Source organism: Prionailurus bengalensis, chromosome C1 (assembly GCF_016509475.1).
Source record: "Prionailurus bengalensis isolate Pbe53 chromosome C1, Fcat_Pben_1.1_paternal_pri, whole genome shotgun sequence".
NCBI lineage: Eukaryota > Metazoa > Chordata > Mammalia > Carnivora > Felidae > Prionailurus > Prionailurus bengalensis.
This window is the reverse complement of record NC_057345.1, coordinates 159,619,252-159,638,964: the sequence shown is the minus strand read 5'-3', so window position 1 is coordinate 159,638,964 and position 19,713 is coordinate 159,619,252. Positions and strand designations below refer to the sequence as shown.

The 19,713-nt window shown below is 33.3% G+C and overlaps 1 protein-coding gene across 6 annotated transcripts in view; it reads right to left on the bottom strand.

Annotated features, from left to right (window-relative positions):
• UBR3 (ubiquitin protein ligase E3 component n-recognin 3) overlaps positions 1-19,713 on the bottom strand; it is a 241,062-nt gene that overhangs the window by 52,537 nt on the left and 168,812 nt on the right. For 4 of the 6 annotated variants that reach the window (XM_043577004.1, XM_043577005.1, XM_043577006.1 and 1 more), the window contains 2 exons: positions 13,744-13,829; positions 2,287-2,392 (listed from right to left, as the gene is read on the bottom strand). In XM_043577004.1, coding sequence (XP_043432939.1) covers positions 2,287-2,392; positions 13,744-13,829 — 192 coding nt within the window. Of the gene's footprint in view, positions 1-2,281; positions 2,393-11,010; positions 11,115-13,743; positions 13,830-19,713 lie in introns of those variants that run through there. The other 2 variants (XR_006296850.1, XM_043577008.1) reach the window with 2 other exon arrangements.

Here is a 19,713-nt window from a genome sequence, read left to right as displayed (position 1 = left end):
ACTATAGGTTATGCAAGTAGTAATAAAGTTAATACCATTATGAACCTAGATTTTCAGAATAAGAGAAAAAAGATGCAAATAACAAAAAAGTTAAGAAATAAAATATACCCTCAATCTTGCATTTGAATTACAAATACCAGTAAGAACTCAGAATCTTTTTCTAAAAAAAAAAAAAAAAAAGACTCCCTAACTCTGTCCACTGGAATGGCCTATGAGCCTGTAAGATTTTGTGATAACATAATAGTCATATATACCCCTTAACCACCCAGATTGTGATCTCTAAATACCATTTCCCATTAAAAGGAACTACATAGAGGATTGGCTGATTCCAGGTATAGAGTGTAAAATATACAAAATAAGCCTAGGTTATTGTGCCAGAAAACAAGGATATTATCAAAGACTACTTGGATCGTGTTGAAGTCCAACAGCCATCCTAAAGGGATTCTCAATAATCTAAAAGGGAGCAATATATATCTCTTCAAATTGGGTGTTTTTGCTTTCTTTGGATAAATACCTAGAAGCAGAATTGCTGAATCATATTTTTAATTTTGAGGAACCTCCAGAGTGGCTGCACCAATTTACATTCCCACTAACAACGTATGAGGGTTTCCTTTTTTCCACCTTCTCACCAACACTAGGGAAAAGATATATGCACCTCTATGTTCAGTGCAGCATTATTTATAATAGCCAGGATATGGAAGCAACCTAAGCATCCATCAATAGATGAATGGATAAAGAAGATGTGATATATACATACAATGTATTATTACTCAGCCATAAAAAAGAATGAAATCATGCCATTTGTGACAACATGGATGAACCTAGAGGGTATTACACTAAGTGAAATTAAGTCAGAAGGACAAATAATCTATGATCTCACTCATATGTGGAATCTAAAAAACAAAACAGACAAAACAAAAGAGAAACAGATTCAGATACAGGAAACAAACTAGTGGTTACCAGAATGGGGAGGAGTTGGGGATGGGCGAAATAGGTGAAGGGGATTAACAGATACAAACTTCCAGTTATAAAATAAGTCATGGGGATGTAATGTACAGCATAGGGACTAGAGTCAATAACACTGTAGTAACTCTGTATGGTGACAGATGGTAACTAGACTTACCATGGAGATCATTTTGTAATGTGCAAAAATACTAAATTTCTATGATGTACACATAAAACTAATAGGATACGGTATGCCAATTATACTTTAATAAAAATAAGATAAAATAAAATAGAATAAAATAAAATAAAATAAAATAGAATAAAACAAAATGAAATAAAATAAAATAAAATAAAATAAAATAAAATAAAATAAAATAAAATAAAATAAAAATTAAAGAAGAATGAAAAGAAGAATGGCTGAAATGGAGTGAACACATCAAACATATAAAAATTATGAGATCACCAAATAAATAGCCACAACTTACTGGTCACCACTGGAAGTTGCTAGGGCATCAACTCGTATCTTTGAAAATGTATAAACTGGGAAAAATCATGCATTCATCCTGCCAAACTATATTTCAGGGTAACCAAATAGCTGATATGATATGGAAAAGTTTCCCTTTATTAAAAAAACATTCCTAGCTAATAAATCAGAATTGAAGTTTTTTTGTTTTGTTTTTTAAAATCACTATTTTGAAGCACCTAATAAAATACCAGATTTAGGCAAGAATCATCAGGGGTTACAAAAATCACTGGGTAGAAAGCTGATGGAAAACTTTACAATAAATAAAGGGATCAGACTAAGGTTATCTGAATCAATAATCAATTCTGACATAAAAAGACAGGCAATCAGCCTTTGTGTACCTCCATTCAAACTTTTTAACTGCATACAAATCAACAGGATTCTTTATAGGATTTTCTCATTTGGTGTGAATTTTTTTTAATTTTTTTTTTTCAACGTTTATTTATTTTTGGGACAGAGAGAGACAGAGCATGAATGGGGGAGGGGCAGAGAGAGAGGGAGACACAGAATCGGAAACAGGCTCCAGGCTCTGAGCCATCAGCCCAGAACCCGACGCGGGGCTCGAACCCACGGACCGCGAGATCATGACCTGGCTGAAGTCGGACGCTTAACCGACTGCGCCACCCAGGCGCCCCTTGGTGTGAATTTTTACGCAATTTTTACAGAGTGTATAATGATAAACCATTGTTTATTTTTAATATATTTCTATGTTTAATAAGGAAAATTTACATATTCATAGAGAATTTTAATCCTATTTTAATACTTAACTATTTTTCAAAAACAGTTTTAATTGACTTTAATCTTTTGATAATACTTACTGTGAATTCATCTCTTCTACTAATTGTGTAAGCTTTCTCCAGGGATTATACTCAGAATCAATGCTATAAAGCCGCATGTGCAAGGCTAATACATGGAACAGTTGATCTAAATAAATTGAAGAAAAAGTAATTAGAAAGTTCACACAATTCTTTCAGAACAAACTTCACACAAAACTTCTAGCTAATTTGTGTGGAAGTATTTCCCATCCTTATAATGATAATTCACCAACTTTAAGTACCGACTATTTTATACTCTCTTTTAAGGTAAACTCTGACATATATCTCTCTAAATAGTATCTTTTGGAATATGGACTATCCTTATGTTCAATCTTAATACAGGAATGGTTTGTTTTCCTCATCTCCTATCACAGACCTACTTTTTCTTGGCTTATGCTTCAGACTTGACAACTTGTACTTCTTACTCTTGTGGTCGCCTCCTTAGTGTTATCTTTGATACCCTACCCTGAGTCCTACTCCACCCACATAAATCACTGTTAGGTGAAATTCTGTTCACTTAGTATCTTTCCCCAAATCCTCGTTAGACTGAATTGTGACTTCATCATCTTTTGATTCAACATGAAGAAAAAAACTGAAATAATAATATTATTTAGCAGAACTAATCCAGCTGTTTTCATTTCTTCTATCTAAACCATAACAATAATCCATAATTCTTAGCTTTCAACAAACTTTGGTTTAAAAATTTAAAATTATGCAGAAGAAAATCCGAAATTTTGTTTTCATATAAGGCCTTTTTTTGGTGGTAAAAATGACAAGGAATGGGTTAGAGTATTCTGCCATAAATATTCAAAAACATGTAAATCAAAAGTCATTTTTTAGAAAATCAGGTAATACTTTTTGACATATAACTGAATCTAATTCTTAAAACCAGACAGGATGAAAAGCCAAATAACACAAGCATATTGTTGCCACTTAATCTCTAAATTGAAACAATCAAAACTGAACAAGATTTTGTTTCTCTGAGCAACTGACTTAGAAATCAACTAGATTTTAGATTCATTTAAGATCCATCAATATAATTCTTATGGGGGGGGGGGCTGTGCAGTAGTAATAGGAATAATAGTAGTAGTTGTCTTGGGAAGCTTTTGTAAGACATAGGAGAGCTGTAAGATGAAAGTAAATGTTCCACTCTGTAGGGCATGAAGAGGAAATGGGAGGTGGAGAACTGAATCTTAACACTCTATACATACCTTTAAGTTTCAGTCTGACCTCTCTATAACAATCAGAAGAATATAAATACCTTAACCTGCTTCACTCCTGTCTATAGGTCAATGTATAGTATAAATCCTCTCTTAAAATTTCTTCATCCTATTAATAGCCAACATTAGCTGAGTATTTATTACATGCCAAGCACTCAATTACTTTCACAAAAATTCTACCAGGTAGGTAATATTGTTACCCCCAGTTTTGAGACCAGTTAAGTTTCTTTATTCCACTAATAGCATTGACAACAGGGATGTTTTTTAGCAGAGAAATAAAATGATGAAGATATATTGGTCATTTTATTTCACTTCAATTACACATGAGAGATTGTTTTTTACCAAGTACATAATTTATAATCTAAAAAGGGTCTAAAACCTAAAAGTGTTTAAGAAAACACCTAAATTCCTCCAGCAGAAAAATATTAACTCAAATTGCAAAGTGGTGGGTTTTACAATCTTTTTATATAAGTGCTAACTGAATCAAAGGGCTCTTTTTAAAATTTCCTTTCAAGATCAAAGTCAATTATCTTAAAGATTATCTGATTTAATCAAAAGCATAAGCGTTACAATTTTACTAAGTTATTTTACATTGAAACCATGGCTGGCACAGCAATAATGTTGCAATCCAGGTATTTTCCCAACCTCTACCATTAATTAAAGAAATACAAATGTTGAAGGAAACATTTCCATTTTCTTCTATTCCCTCATTTCTACCAATGAGGAAATTGGCCCAGAGAAAGGAAGAACCCTGCCAGATCACCCTAATACTGGAAAAGCTAAGAATGCAAGATTTGCTACTTCTTTGTTATTTCTAACACAGTTCTCCTTGGGGGTTTACAATTAAAAGAAAAATACAAAATTCCTTTTCTAACACATACACACCCCTTTCCATTCCTATGAAAAACTGATATCGTAACCCTGAGGAATCTTCTAAAGCTATTAATACAATATATAATAATAGTCTTTGGTACTGATTTTAACTAGAGCTGAAGAATATCTAACGAGGTACATCTACCTTTGAAAAACAATGCTAGAAACTGCAGACAACTTCAGTAGCAAACAGAAAATTGGTCAAATAACAATCAATACCTTTCACTATTCATTGTGTGTTTTCAAAATTTAGTCTGAGGGCTATCAGTAAGAATAAACTCATTTATCAGCAAAATGGGCTCTTACACTAAAACACAAATGACAGTAGCAAACTTAGGATAAAGAGAAATTATGATCATAATCAAAAAGTTAAAAACTAAAAATAATGGGAAAATGTTTCTTAAAGTTAAAATAAGTAATCTCTAGACCCCATATGGGGCTCAAACACACAACCCCAAGATCAAGAGTCACATCTTCCTCTGACTGACCCAGCCAGGCACCCCAGTGGGAAAACATTTTAAATACCAACTATTTGTATGATACCTTAAAAGCTGAAAAATAATTTTATCAAGAAATCATATTATCAAAATCTTGAATAACAATAGCAAAAAGAATAGATAATGTCTTTTTTGGAATGACATGTTTTAAAGTTATAAAGTTAGACCTACACTTATAAGAGTTTTGGAAATGAGAAACATCATTAAATTTATTTAGATGTGTGCTATGATTTCAACATATGTATAGGAGGCACCACTGTCTAATAGGAGCCAGGAAGTCCTAGATTTTAATCCAAACTCTGTACTGATCACATGTCCTTGGACAAAAGACCTTAGTTTTTTATGTGTAAAATGGGAATAATACCACCTTTCTGGCCTGGTATATAGCAATAAAAATAAATAATAGTATATATCTGTAGTGTAGATAGCTGTGCTTATATACATGTATATACATACATAGTTTTCAAGAATAAATTATAAATAATAAGTTTAATATTTATAAACTTGAGAATATTACAACTAAAATTAGAAATCATAATATTACAAACATCAGGTCTCTACATAAAACTACCACTCCACAAAAAATATTTATTTTGGTACTACTTTTGGTAATACTCATCTCTGGTTCTCCCCCAGTTCCTTCTCAGTTACTTTTACGTGTTCTTCCTCTGTTAAACCTAAAAGACAGCCTTCTCCATAAGAAAAGAAAAAGGAGCCCTTCTTAGTTTCCTTTCCCTCTCATTCTGCACATACTACTTCATCAAATTCAACTTCCATGTCTACTTATAAGTTTACAGTACACAAATTTCTCTAGCATTTCAATGTTCAACAGCACCACAAAATCACTATATCCAAAAATGAACTGATTATATAGGTCAATGTTCGTCTGGGCTGCAATGTTCAGTTCCTCTCATAATCCCTATTTGGGGGAATGACATCACTGCCCCTGCAAACATAAAAAAAATAAATAAAAAATAAATAAAAATAAATAAATAAAACACCAAAAACTTGGGGAGTCAAATCCCATGTCCTTGCCCTCCATAGCCAACTGGTTACCAATCCTATTGGTTCTGCCTCCTATGATCCATCCTCTTCTGCTTCACTCCACCGCTATATCATTTCACAAATGGATTACTCAACAGAGTGCTCATTCAGGTTCATTTTGTTTCACTCTCTCCTGATCCCTGTAAACAATAAGTCTATCATATTATCTCATAACTGGTTGGTGAACCACTGAAGGAATAGGTATCGAAAGCCTTTCATGAGCTAAGCCCTATCTTTTATTTAACTTTCTCTCCTCCCTTTCCTTTCCAAGTATTCCCCAATGTGTCATATTGTCTTATTCCGTCTCTGCAAGCTCTTCTCTTAATCTAGAATAGTACCTTTTTGGGCTCCGGGCAAATCGATTTCTCTTTCAAGAGCAAGTTCAAGTGCTCCTCTGTAAAATGTTTTCTAATACCACAACTGAGACAAATGTAATCATCCCCTGCTTTATACATTCTCTATACCTTGAGTTAACTCCATTTTCTCTTCTTATATGGTCCTGTAATTATTTTTCACGTTTTTCTCTATTAATGGTGACAGCGCTTGGAAAAAGACAACTGTGTCCTTTCTTCTCTGTACTTTTTAGGCTAGCACAGTGCTTGTCACATAATAGGATTTTGTTTAAGTATGCTGAATATTGTGTGAATAAATCAACAATCATACAAAAAAACATAGTATGATATAAGCATAAAATTCATGAAGGATTTTTACTCTCCTTTCCTGTTGTAATGACACAATGGCTCAGTAACCAAGAAGTATACCAATTAATCAGTCCTAATTTTATTGCCCCAAAGAGACTGACCTTTCAACTCTAACTACTAGCGCAATGCTTAACCTACTTGCTCCCTCCATCTTCTTCCCTATGTTGGTTACTCTGACAACTCACCTGGGAGAAAAAAATTCTATTTTCTCCAATACCTAACCAAATTCTTTGTAATCATGACAAGTCTAAAGTATTATAATGTGCTTAATCACAATACAGACATGTCCTCACCAAAGCAGAAAACACCCTGAAAGACTGGTTTGTCCTTAACACACACACACACACACACACACCCTATGATTTAATTATAAGAGCTCTCAGCTGGAACAAAAAGGTAAGCTTTAACAATCCCTTCTATCTTTATCAATATTAAAGTAACTAGTAATCTAAAACTGGTAGATTATTTCTTAGTGGAGTTCATGTCATTAAACAAATATGTACTAAAGAGTTGTCCTAAAGACTTTTATAAATTGGTTCCATTTTAAATTGTACCACTGTTAAAATTTACCTAAGGTAAACTTATCTGGGTCTACATTTTGGATCATTCAAGATTTTAGTAGTATCAGTGCAGCTATCACTGATGAAATAATTGTCAATGAAAAAAAATCTCAATTAGTCAAATGACTCTCTGGAAAAAAATCCCAATTTCTCTGTAACTGACCAATCAAAGTGAAGAAATGATTCTGACCAATTTATCCAAGGTGAATGTAACAGGTGTGGGTAAATTCCTCTCATAGCTGAATCAGCTAATCCTGGTTCCTCTACACACCCCTGAGAAATTAGCCATTTCTAATTAGAAATTAGCCATTTCTAAAGATGGGAGATGGCTCCTCAAATGAAGTCTGGGTACAACTCTAAGAAGAAGGGAAGATTTGCAGCTCTGATTCCCAAGAAACAGGAGATTCATGCCATGGGTGACAGGAGCTGACTCATCTTTCCCCATCCCACTCCCCACCACTCCAGGCAAGGCAGGGCAGGGAATAGAGTGGCAGTCATGGTAGGAATTTTAGAGAGTTAAGAAAAAAAGTAATAATAATAATAACTTTTTATATATAGACTTCAGTTTTATACATAAACTCTATTTTAGTGTATATGTATATATACATAGCATGTATATATATACTTTCAGTTTTATCTATTACCATCTGATCCTTAAATTAACTGTGACAGATATGTTAGCACAGCTATCATCATCTCCATTTCCACAATAAGGTAAAAAATTAGGTGACTTTCCTAGAGTACAAAAGATAACAAACAGGACTAGAATCCGGATCTTCTAACTCGAATCCAGTGCTCCTTCCAGCACTATATCCTATAAAGGCACATGGAAATCTGGGGGTAAAGTAGCAGAGCTTTGCTTACTTAGGGGAGGTTTTATTCCACCATATGAGTCTGGAAAAATGCAGAGGAAAAAAGCTGTCTTTAGTACCCCCCTGCTTTCCATGCTGTGTGTTCCTCTACTGCCTCCTCTACTGCCTTCCTATGTCTCCACTACAGGGCATACTACACCATCATTCTGTGGCCGGTCACCTCAAGTATCACAACATTAGTATTAATTTCATCAAACTGTTTTCCTTCTACTTTTAAGGTTTAGATGACTAGCAGCTTCCCCCTTCACATTTACATCATTGCTTGGAACAATATGGGGAGAGGCACCAATGTGCTTCCAAACGTAGGTAATCATAGAAAAGGTAAAGAAAAAAAGCCGATTCTTAGGACTCTCAATTTCCTCTTACCAAAAAGGACGTGCTCCATGAATCCCGGTCTAATTTGAACACATCATTTAAAACTGAGGGGCAGGGGTTCTAATCATACTGCAGAAGAAAGAAGCTGCCCTGCCCTAAGCCTAACAAGGTCTTAGGGCTCCTAAGCCCTGATAGTGGACATTATTATCTGTGGTACCTAGCTCCTGGAATACACAAATTGGAATACACAAATCATAAATGCAGTAAGGCCTGACTACGCTGCCACAAAGCACAGAACCTTCAGAAAGACCTAAAGAATAAAGCCACTCCTCTTAGCTCTGATTCTCAAGCCCCACTCTTATCCCTCTAATCCAGGTCTCCCCAGACCAACAATGTATTTTGTTCCCAACAGATAAACTATATCAACCTTTGGGAATAAATCCTATTCTGATCTTCTCGTCTCCAGGTCAACAGAACATCTGTTAAGTCCTTTAAAAAAATTAAAGGACTTATATATTGAGTTCTTACAACAATCTTCTGGTTGGGTACTATGAACAAAAAGAATTCATGAGGTAAAACAGCTTGTTCCCAAATCATCTGCCTATTTTATTCATGAAGAATAGAATCAGGGGGTGCCTGGGTGGCTTGGTCGGTTAAGCGTCCGACTTCGGCTCAGGTCATGATCTCATGGTCCGTGAGTTCGAGCCCCGCGTCAGGCTCTGGGCTGATGGCTCAGAGCCTAGAGCCTGTTTCCGATTCTGTGTCTCCCTCTCTCTCTGCCCCTCCCCCGTTCATGCTCTGTCTCTCTCTGTCCCAAAAATAAATAAACGTTGAAAAAAAAAAATTAAAAAAAAAAAAAAGAATAGGATCAGGAGGCAATTTTCACATTTCTATATTAATTTGTACGTTTTGACTGTTATGATTTGGTAGCCAAATTTTCCTCTTGTTATGGAATAACAGAAAGAATAGAACAAGAGTTGTGATTCAATCTATTTGTAGAATTCATAATTTTTAAGTCTAAGAATAGACCTTAATAAGCTATAGATATCAGAATTTTACCACTGTTAAAGAATGAGGTCAGACTACTTAGGAGGAATTTTGTAATCTTAACCAACAATATCTTTGTGTAGTCTTACTGTAAGATGAAATTAACATTAAATCATTCTTCCTAATTCATTCTTTGAGCAATCAGAATTATTTCAAGTTGCCTGCACACATTTAAGCTGGATTGCTTTCTATGAACAACAAACACAAGGGCAGTTATTCACCATATGCATCATTTCTTGATGAGATCATATATCAAAATTAAGTTAGACTCCCCAGTGAAAATGTCAAAGCAAGGGTTTGCCATAATTTCACCTAACTACAGTTTAATTTTTAATATAAACTGTGGCTTCTTAAATGACAGTAATATAAAGTCTCAGACCCAAAGATATGGAAAGATGTTGTTTACCTAAAGATAAATATTTTTAAAAACTATCCCAAATATTAATAATTTACCAACTGACACCTCCTCCCTTTATTCCTAGCCCAGCCAGTAGTTTCAACAATTTCTACCTAAGAAATACACTAAGATTATCATGGCAAAAAAGTGTTGAAATCCTGTGAACCTCACTGGACTCTGAGCTCTGTATGTACTTTTGAATCACTTGAATGAAGAAATTAACCAATTTTAATAAAACATTATTCTTAATTAAAAGTTATGCCTTCAATTTTTGCATCTGCTTTGTCCTACATCTGCTGCTAATGAAACTGGTGGTACTTATCAGCATATATACCAATTTGCAAAAAAATCCTAAATTCACTCATCTTTTACAGTCTTGTTCAAATGCCACGTCTACCAAAAGCTTCACTGATTTATCATCTAGATATGATCCCAAACCTCCAAATTCCCTAGAACTTTATCCATGTCCCTCTTTAGAACTGAACACTTTCTGGGGCGCCTGGGTGGCTCAGTCGGTTAAGCATCCGACTTCGGCTCAGGTCATGATCTCGCGGTCCGTGAGTTCGAGCCCCGCGTCGGGCTCCGTGCTGACAGCTCAGAGCCTGGAGCCTGTTTCAGATTCTGTGTCTCCCTCTCTCTCTCTGACACTCTCCCATTCATGCTCTGTCTCTCTCTGTCTCAAAAATAAATAGACATTAAAAAAAATTTTTTTAATTAAAATTAAAATAAAAAAATAGAATTGAACACGTTCTATCTTATAATTAATTATCTAGACAGTCTTATCTGCTGAATACAAGGTCCTCAATGCCTGACCTTCCAGTTGATAAACAGGAGGTCCAGAACTCTGATCCAGAAATCAGGAGCAGAGCTGTATGTGGGAGCTGATGCAGATACCAGGAGTAAGAAGGAACCAGCCAGCAAACTGGTGAAAAATAAAAAGAAAACCAGCTGGTATTCAAAGAAGAAGGAATCAGGACTTGAGAAAATATCTGAAGCAGCAGCCCCAAACAAAAACAGGAATCACAGTGAAAGGTTAACAAAGGAAAACAGGAGACAAAATAATAGGAGTGTTAGCAGGTAGAGCCTGGAAAGATTCCAAGGCAACAGTATTCAGTAAGATGTCCTTAACTAAGCCCATGAGTAAAAGTTCTTAAAGGTTCTGTACCTTTTGGTACAATTAAGGGCAAGGGATATGTCTTACATAACTGAATTTAGAGTCAGAAGAGGTGGGTTCAAGTGCAAGCTCTGATATTTTCCAGTTGTATGACTTGGCAAGGCAATCACTTTGAACTTCAGTTTCCTTTTCTATGAAAAAGAGATAACACCTATTTCACATGGTCATTCTAAAGACTAAATAATTTATGTGAAAGTACTTCATAAACTTTAAAACTACAAATGTGAGGTATTATTAAAACACCATAGTACTCTGCTTTGTTAATTAATTTTGCTCATTTTTTACTTAGGAAAATTTCCCAGATACATATGTAGGAATGAACTTTTATTATGATTAGGTACTGGCCATTTTACCTCAATGCTTAAAAATGTTGAATATGTAAGCGTTGAATGGCATTGTTCCACTACAATTTTATTTCTCAACATAAATTTAGCCAGTAATATTTTATACTTTTGTTGTTATGGAAAGAACAATCTTTTCCCCCCCTCAACTCCTGCCTGTGTGTGTATGTGTATGTGTGTGTGTGTGTGTGTGTGTGTCCGTTCATAATTATCTATCAGGCATTTTACAAGCTATTCCAGATGAAATGTATTAACTCTTTTCTTGACTAATCTTCAGTTTTATCAGGAAGTTGTAATGGAACACCATTCCAAAGTGTAAGTTCCATACCATTTGCTTAATTAGTGAAGCATTTTCTTACTCTGTCCCCAAAATATTACGGGATCAAAAAGACACTTTAAAAATGTGATATTTAAAAAGTTAACAGAGAACAATAAATGGAAATAAGAAAATACTGACTTAAAAGGAGTCTCTAGAGAAAAGACGGAATTTTTGTTTAATAATACTATTAACATTCTACTGGAAAATGAAAAAATGAAATATTTGATCTAAGGCCCTAAGACACACCATCATCTTAAGTTTGAGTTTGAGTTAAGCTTGTATAAATAACATTTGCAAAACAGTGGGATTTTATACAACATAAAATATATTCTACATTAGGATAAATAATGCATAAGCAACTGAACAATAATAAATCATATGGCAAGTAAAAATAAAAACCATCATGTTGTACAACCTTAATATATAGAATTGTATACAATATAATTTGTCAATCATACTTCAAGAAAGCTGGGGGAATGAAGGACTAACATAAATCAGAAGAAGAAAAAGAAAAACCAAAAATAGTATTGATTTTTTATTTAGGATGTTCATGACCTTTTCTTTATTGGCACATTATAATCTCTTATTCATTAAAGGGGAAAATAAAAAGAAAGTGGAGGTAACTATCAATTTAATAATTTAAACTAAAATTAAGGATGATAACTGAAGTGGATGCTGCTAGAATTTTACTACTAGTTTTAAGATTCTGAATAAATTCATTATTTACAAGTCTCTGGATAAATTTAAGTACCTCAGAGGGGAAAAAATGAAGTAGAGCTTTTGAACATAAAACTGAAATTCCTTTACTAAATACTTTCTAATATGACAGTTTCTGGAACACTATTGATGCCAAACATCATTTAAGAATAAATTAATAAGAAAAAATGATCTGAATAAGTGAACTTATAGTTTTTGCTAATTCAAACAGTCCAGAAACTAAAACTCTTATGTATCAACAACTTCTCCTTTAAAACATAATGCTAAATCACCTGGTACAGTAGGGTTTAAATACATACAAAAGTCAATAAATACTATTCAGTAACAAATAACTTCCAAAATCTTACATTTCTAGGAATCAAGTGATAACCCAGAACATCAAAATCTAATACAACTAGTAAGAATTTTAAAAGTAACTCAGTTGAAATTTCACATAAATTTGTACCTTTATGTTAAAATTTTCAAGATGTTTTTGATCAGTCCTTTGAAATCATACCAAAATCACATATATGTATATTTTTTACAATAACATGCATATATTTTTGAAACCTATGTGTTGATAATTTTTAATAAACTACTAATATTTTTTAGCATTTAAGAAAACACATTCATTTTTCAAAGAATACATTCTATATTTTAAACAATTTTTATTTCCTGTGCTGATGACATTAGGTAACATTTTAACTCCAGTGATTGGGAAAGAATAATTGGCTGTACATGACATTCAATAACATTACTCCTATTATTCACATTAATTCTCTGACTAAATAGTGATAGCATCAAAACCATACTCATGAAAAATGTACTTTAAGTATGAAATGACACTTCTCTCAAATTTACCCTTACAAAAAGTAATGAAAAATCATGCTCATTTCCTAACATAAAGTATATTCATAAATAAAAGCAAGCATCCACAATTTTATATAGTGTAATGTCCACATCAAAATAGAGGTGCAAATGCCTTCATTAACAGCAGCACTGTGTATGACAGAAATCTGTAGGCAACACAAATTAACTTGTAAAAAGATTTTCTTAAATCCAGACAATGTAAAACTTCTTTAAAAGAATTTGTTTGAAGACAATTTTTTATAGCTGAGACACTGTTTTATTTTTGAGCCCCTGTAATTCTGATCTATTGGTATGGCATTTATTTACTAAGTATTCATAGTATAGGAAGAGATAAATATTCATATGATTCTTTAAAGTACAAGATAAACCATTTAAAGCGTATAATCACCATTAAAACTGATTATATGGAACATAAAAAGAATGTGAAAATACATCAAAAGACCACTTTGCCTGCAGAGGCTTTTCAGAAATGACATAATTAAAAATGTTTTTAAAATAAAAATGTTTTTAAATTTAGCACTGTTTACTACTTACTTAAACAAGACCTTTTGCCAGCTGTGCTTGCACCACCTGAACACAAATTGCCTCCCCGATGAATTAATTCAAGTTCCAAATTGGTTCTGTAAGTAAAGCATTAAAATAGAACTCAATTAGGCTGAAGCAATACTTTTTAATTTGTTTTATTGATATGTCTGAATCAACCTAAATAATGAAGTTCTTCAACTTTATTATTTGCCAAAGAATAGTTTATGTAATATCCATAATAATATTTTATCTGATATTTATAAATAAAAAGGGATCTGTACTTCTGGACCCTGGCTACCTGAATGCCACAACAAGATATATCTGAGTAGCAAATGAAAATTAAAAGAAAGAAAGAAAGAAAGGAAGAAAGGAAGAAAGAAAGAAAGAAAGAAAGAAAGAAAGAGTTTATCTATATTTATATGTTCATATTTATAACCTGCAAAACTGCACACATCACGATGTAATTGCGGCAAAATCCCAAATGTTGGCAAATACTAAAAACTAGGCCTTAAGGAAAACAACAACAACACATTTCATAAACCTGCACATGAATGTGATGAAGGAGTTTGTACCCAACTGTCAGCCACTGAATAGGTGGTTACTGTCATATAAAACACAAGGGCATACCAACTTTTCTATCGGAGAAACGGTTATCACTCACTGGAGCTTAGATAGTATCTAGAATTCAATATTAAAATCACTAACATCAAAGTGGCTATGAACAACACATATAATTAACAACAGTCTCTTCTATGGACTTCTAAAATCACAGTTTTATAAAGTACATTGTATAACTACTGATACTGCTAAACACTGATAATGTTCATATAGATCTGCAATTATTATATATTTAGCAATTATTAGCTTACAGAATAATAATAGTTAAACTGACATTTCAAAAATCAAATTGTTTACTCAAAAACAAGAAAATAAAATAGCCAGTGAATTTTGCCAGAATAATAAATGAAAATCTGAGTGATAAAATGTGTGTATTTTTACTTCAACAGTATTAATAAACTTAAACACACCTTTATTTGTCACAACTAAAATTGAATAAATTTATATCCAAGATATGCATTTGACACTAATAGTGAGATATCCCCATCTCAAAAGAAAAAAAAAAAAAAGGTAAAATTTCAAGCTTACTCTGTAAATGAATTCAAGGAAGAGTATTATCCTATTTTGGTTAAAACAAAACAATTTGAACTGGTTTGGGTTGTATTTTAAAGACAGAATGTTGTGAAACATTATTTTCATATATGTACATATAAATGCAAACTGTTAAATTCATATTCCTAAGTCTGTACATTTGCCACCCATTTCTAAAGGAATGCTTTAATCCTCTCTACTGGGGTGGGGGAAAAGCAATTTAACATTGATAATGTTCCTGCTCAGAGCTCCATCTGGTTGCTGCTGATAAGGGCATCTGTGTGACAAGGGAATTTTCCACCCTTCAGGCGATTTGCATTGCTCACTGAACTTCTAAAAACCTACCAGCAAGGAAGCAGGGACAAGGATTTCATATTAGTGGACAGAAAGCGAGCGGAGACCAGCATGTGTTCCTTCATCAAGGGAATATAAATGAGATCAATATATTTTGTTTTCACAAATCTTCTGTTGCCTAATCTGTAGAAAAAAATTAATGGCTATATTCTCTTATAAAAACTAAGATTTCCTAGATTGTACTTTTAAAAGAGCTAACCAGAAACATGATCAATTCTTACAAGCGAATGTCAGAACCAGAATGTCAACTTTTATTTCAGCACAGTTTGCAAAAATATTCATTAAAATATAAATAAGAGAACAGAATTCAATCATCAAATAAAATACTTTAAAGGATGACAAACATGTTACCAGGAAGTTGATTTTAAAGACTACTTGAAAGAAAACTACTAAATGTAATTAATCATTTCGGATTATGGTTGGAAAATCTCCTGAACAACATTCCTCTGACATTTAAAAAAAAAAAAAAAAAAGCCACACACACACACACACACACACAAAGCCCCACCTACCCAAAACATTAGTATCATGTAATAATCTAGGACTTTAAAAATCAATATGTAAGAGACCCTAACTCTCAGCTTTTCCTTATTTCATTTACATCAAAACTGGTCCTTTAATTTAACACTTGCTAGAGAAAAGAACATACAAACATGTCATGTGCCCCATGTTTGATTTTCCCTCACTGTTGAAAATCCCAACACGATATTCTGTCTCTGCCCTCCTGAATGGATGACATAAAGATTGTTCTCAGAGAAAAGTAGATTCTACTTTCTATATTTCTAACACACATCCATTAGTTTGGAAAGAAAAAAATGAATTAAAATATCTCTGTATCTGAAACAAAAATGAGAAAGATTGCTTCAAGCCTACCTTGGTGTCCACCTACATATACCACATAAAAACTCCAACTATGCTCCAGCTTCTTTTTGCATGACCAAGGTCTGCTTTCCAAACTTCCATCCTCCTCCACCCTCCTTTGGCACTAATTTCAATTTTTAAAGCAATAATTTGAAAAACAAATGCATGTATACACATGCACACACAGAGACACTCAAACACACACTGGTATAGTGTGGGTTCAAGGCCTGAGCCTACCCCTTACTGGTTGAACAAGTGACTCAATTTCTCAGAGAAAAAAAATACCTTCATCCATACCATAGCTTATATTATACAAGACTCAGCTCAAGCTCTACCTCCTTCAGGAGTCAGGGAGAACTAATTCCTTTATCTTGGGACAGGAAAGAAGCATTTCCATATACTTTATATTTCAATTTGTTCATCTTCCCTTCTCAAGTTCTACAGCACTTTTTCAATATGATATTTTTTAAACAAACTGTATTGTTTTATACAGATTGATATATATTCATTCTGTCTCTCCAACCACATTGTAAATTCCTGGAGAGCAGGAATCATTTCAGATAAAGTTTCTAAATCCCTGATGGTACACAGCAAAATGCTCAAAAACACCTTAGGAACTGGCAACCTCTTTGTTTCGGTATATAACCAACGATAAGAGTCTCTTATCCCTGTAGTTTATTCTCTTTCTTTTGCTGACCCTTCCTTCTATTTCCTTAAATCCAGCAGTGAAACAGAAAAAAAAAAGGGGGGGGGTGGTTATTATCAAATAAATTTTGGTTTTAAAATGGATAATATGGTATTTTAGCAAGCATTCCTTTTATTTTGAACATAATTCATTGATAAAGTTTAAAATCATGCAACTAATGTGTAAAGCAAGGTGCACTCACTCTATGGAGCAGTTTGCCCACTGTGACTTAAAGATGTCTCTCCATCTACATCTCAGCTACTCACGTTTCATCTTTCCATTTCCACGTTTCTTGCTATATATATACAGGCTAAATACTACTCACCAATACTTCTAGGCTATGTGTAACTTGAGTCCAAAATCCTTGGAAAAATCTATTACTAAAATTAGTGTCATTTATTGTTTCAATAAAGAAATAATGAATTGGTATTTAAGTGAAGAAAGCTTTCTTCCCCAAATTAACTTTCCATAATCCATCTGAATGACTGACATTTGCAACAGACCATTTTTTGGAAATACAATAAAACTTGAATATAGTAATTCTGATTAATTTTAATGTAACAGAAAGATATTATTCCAACAATTTCTTCTCTACTGCCCTCAAAAAAATCCTCCAAGGTTGCTTTACCATGCAAATAAAATGAAAAACAAAGAAATAATGTATTGCCTTACAAAAAAAAAATCTCTAAAACAATTAAAATCCACAGTTTTATTGGCTACTTTACCACTGGATGTATTTTGTTCCTAAATATCAAAAAATTTAAGTTCCCTAAAGAGCAAACTAAATTACTCATTCAGTGGGAAGAAATTCAGCTCTGGGAAACAGGGTTGCAGTCCATTTAAATTACTAACGTCAAATACAAATAAATGTGTATATTCTAATGAATTATACATTTAAGAATCACAATATTTAGGGGCGCCTGGGTGGCGCAGTCGGTTAAGCGCCCGACTTCAGCCAGGTCACGATCTCGTGGTCCGTGAGTTCGAGCCCCGCGTCAGGCTCTGGGCTGATGGATCAGAGCCTGGAGCCTGTTTCCCATTCTGTGTCTCCCTCTCTCTCTGCCCCTCCCCCGTTCATGCTCTGTCTCTCTCTGTCCCCCAAATAAATAAACGTTGAAAAAAAAAATTAAAAAAAAAAAAAAAAAAAAGAATCACAATATTTAATTTAAAAGTTAAGTAATTCAAATAAGTTTATTTCTAAATACTTAAACATTTAAACATTTTAAATATTGCTAAACATTTTAATGCCTACCTTTTAGGCATGAAAATAATCATAATATATAATCATATGTATTTATGAAATAAGGTTATATGCTAGGCATAAGTTATTTATAAAGACCTGGTTTCATACTTTGAAAAAATTACATTAAGACACAAAACTTACAATATACTTTTTTCCTTCAATTTGTGTTTTTGTTAATTTTTTAAATTAATTTGGTTTCTGTTTGTTTTCTTTTTAATGACTAAGCAAAACTTAGAAAAGGCATGTAATCTCACTGTGAGAACTTTACAATGGCCTGGACAATTTTAACTAAATTGCGTTTCCCTTAAAAGAAAACCCAAAATATGCTGGGTATCCTATAAAGTCTCCTATTAAAATGACAAGCTTTATAAGTTATTTGATATTTAAGAAAATAGGAATTTATATATTCAAGAAATAAGAATCTAAAATTTCCACTAAACTAAATTTAAATCAAGTTATTTGATTTATCATACTGTAGAAAAATTCCACGGACAGATCATTCCTATTCAACCAGAATTTTCTTACGAGGTCAATCCTAAGAAAATGAAAGGCATAAATAAGCAACATAAACATAGTATTTACACAAATGTATATATACATACACACACATATATAACATATATATAAACATACACACATATATACACACACACATACACATAGCATAACTGGGTGGGTCTATATTCATCTCAGTCTTCTACACCATTACTACTACAATATTGTATGTAAGTTTTTTAAAACCTTGAAACCTTAGCAAAATTAAATCATATTCAATTTAGTTTTCAAATAAAGTGTATTTTATTGCAAGTATGCAGTTGGTAACTGTCCAAACACAAAATGTTGAATTAACTGTTATATGTTCTCCCGAAATATTCTGGATAAATGACAACAATAGTCTAGGAATGTGCAGACTAGAAAATTACTTCCCAAGCCATTAGATCCTTTTACATCAATTTATGTCCAGCATCTGCATTCTTAAATGAAAGACTAATGTCTCCTTATCTTGAGCTCTAACCTGCTTGCAATTTCCTTAAGTCTGGTTCCTTTTTTCCTAGGTTCTAAAGACTACATATTGTTCATTTACCCATACTACCCTCTGCTCCAGGAACAGGGCAGACAGAATGGCCCTGATGAACCACATGCACATATGACCTATAAAATGTGAACACAGGGGAGGAAAAAGGAGGACAGTAATTGAAAGGACGATAGACCTTGACTCAGATCTGAATTCTAGTCCTACATGCCACTAATTTTGCTGCATGACATTCAAGTTACGTTATCTCTCTAAATGTTACCTATTATAACACTACTTGGGATGAAATATGAAGTATGCTTCTAAGGATATCCAGGGGTCTACAACATCAGTTCTGGCAGAATGTGTTTACAAGTTCCTAACTGTGCCTGCTTCTTTTCTATTTACTTCTTTTATGGTTCTCCATTTTCATTCAATTAAGTTTTCTAAAATTCCTATTTGGAATTATTTCTTAGGTACTGAACACCTACTCAGTCAATTAGACTAATCTTACCTAATTTGAAAGATGAGAAGTATTTACCTCTATTTTCTTGAGCCCCCTGCTAGCTACTAATAGAGGCTTAGAGCATGCCTGATCTCTTGCTTTGGCTCCTTTATCTGATTTTCTAAACCACCTACAGTCTTCTAGGATATTACTAGATCTTTTACTAGCTG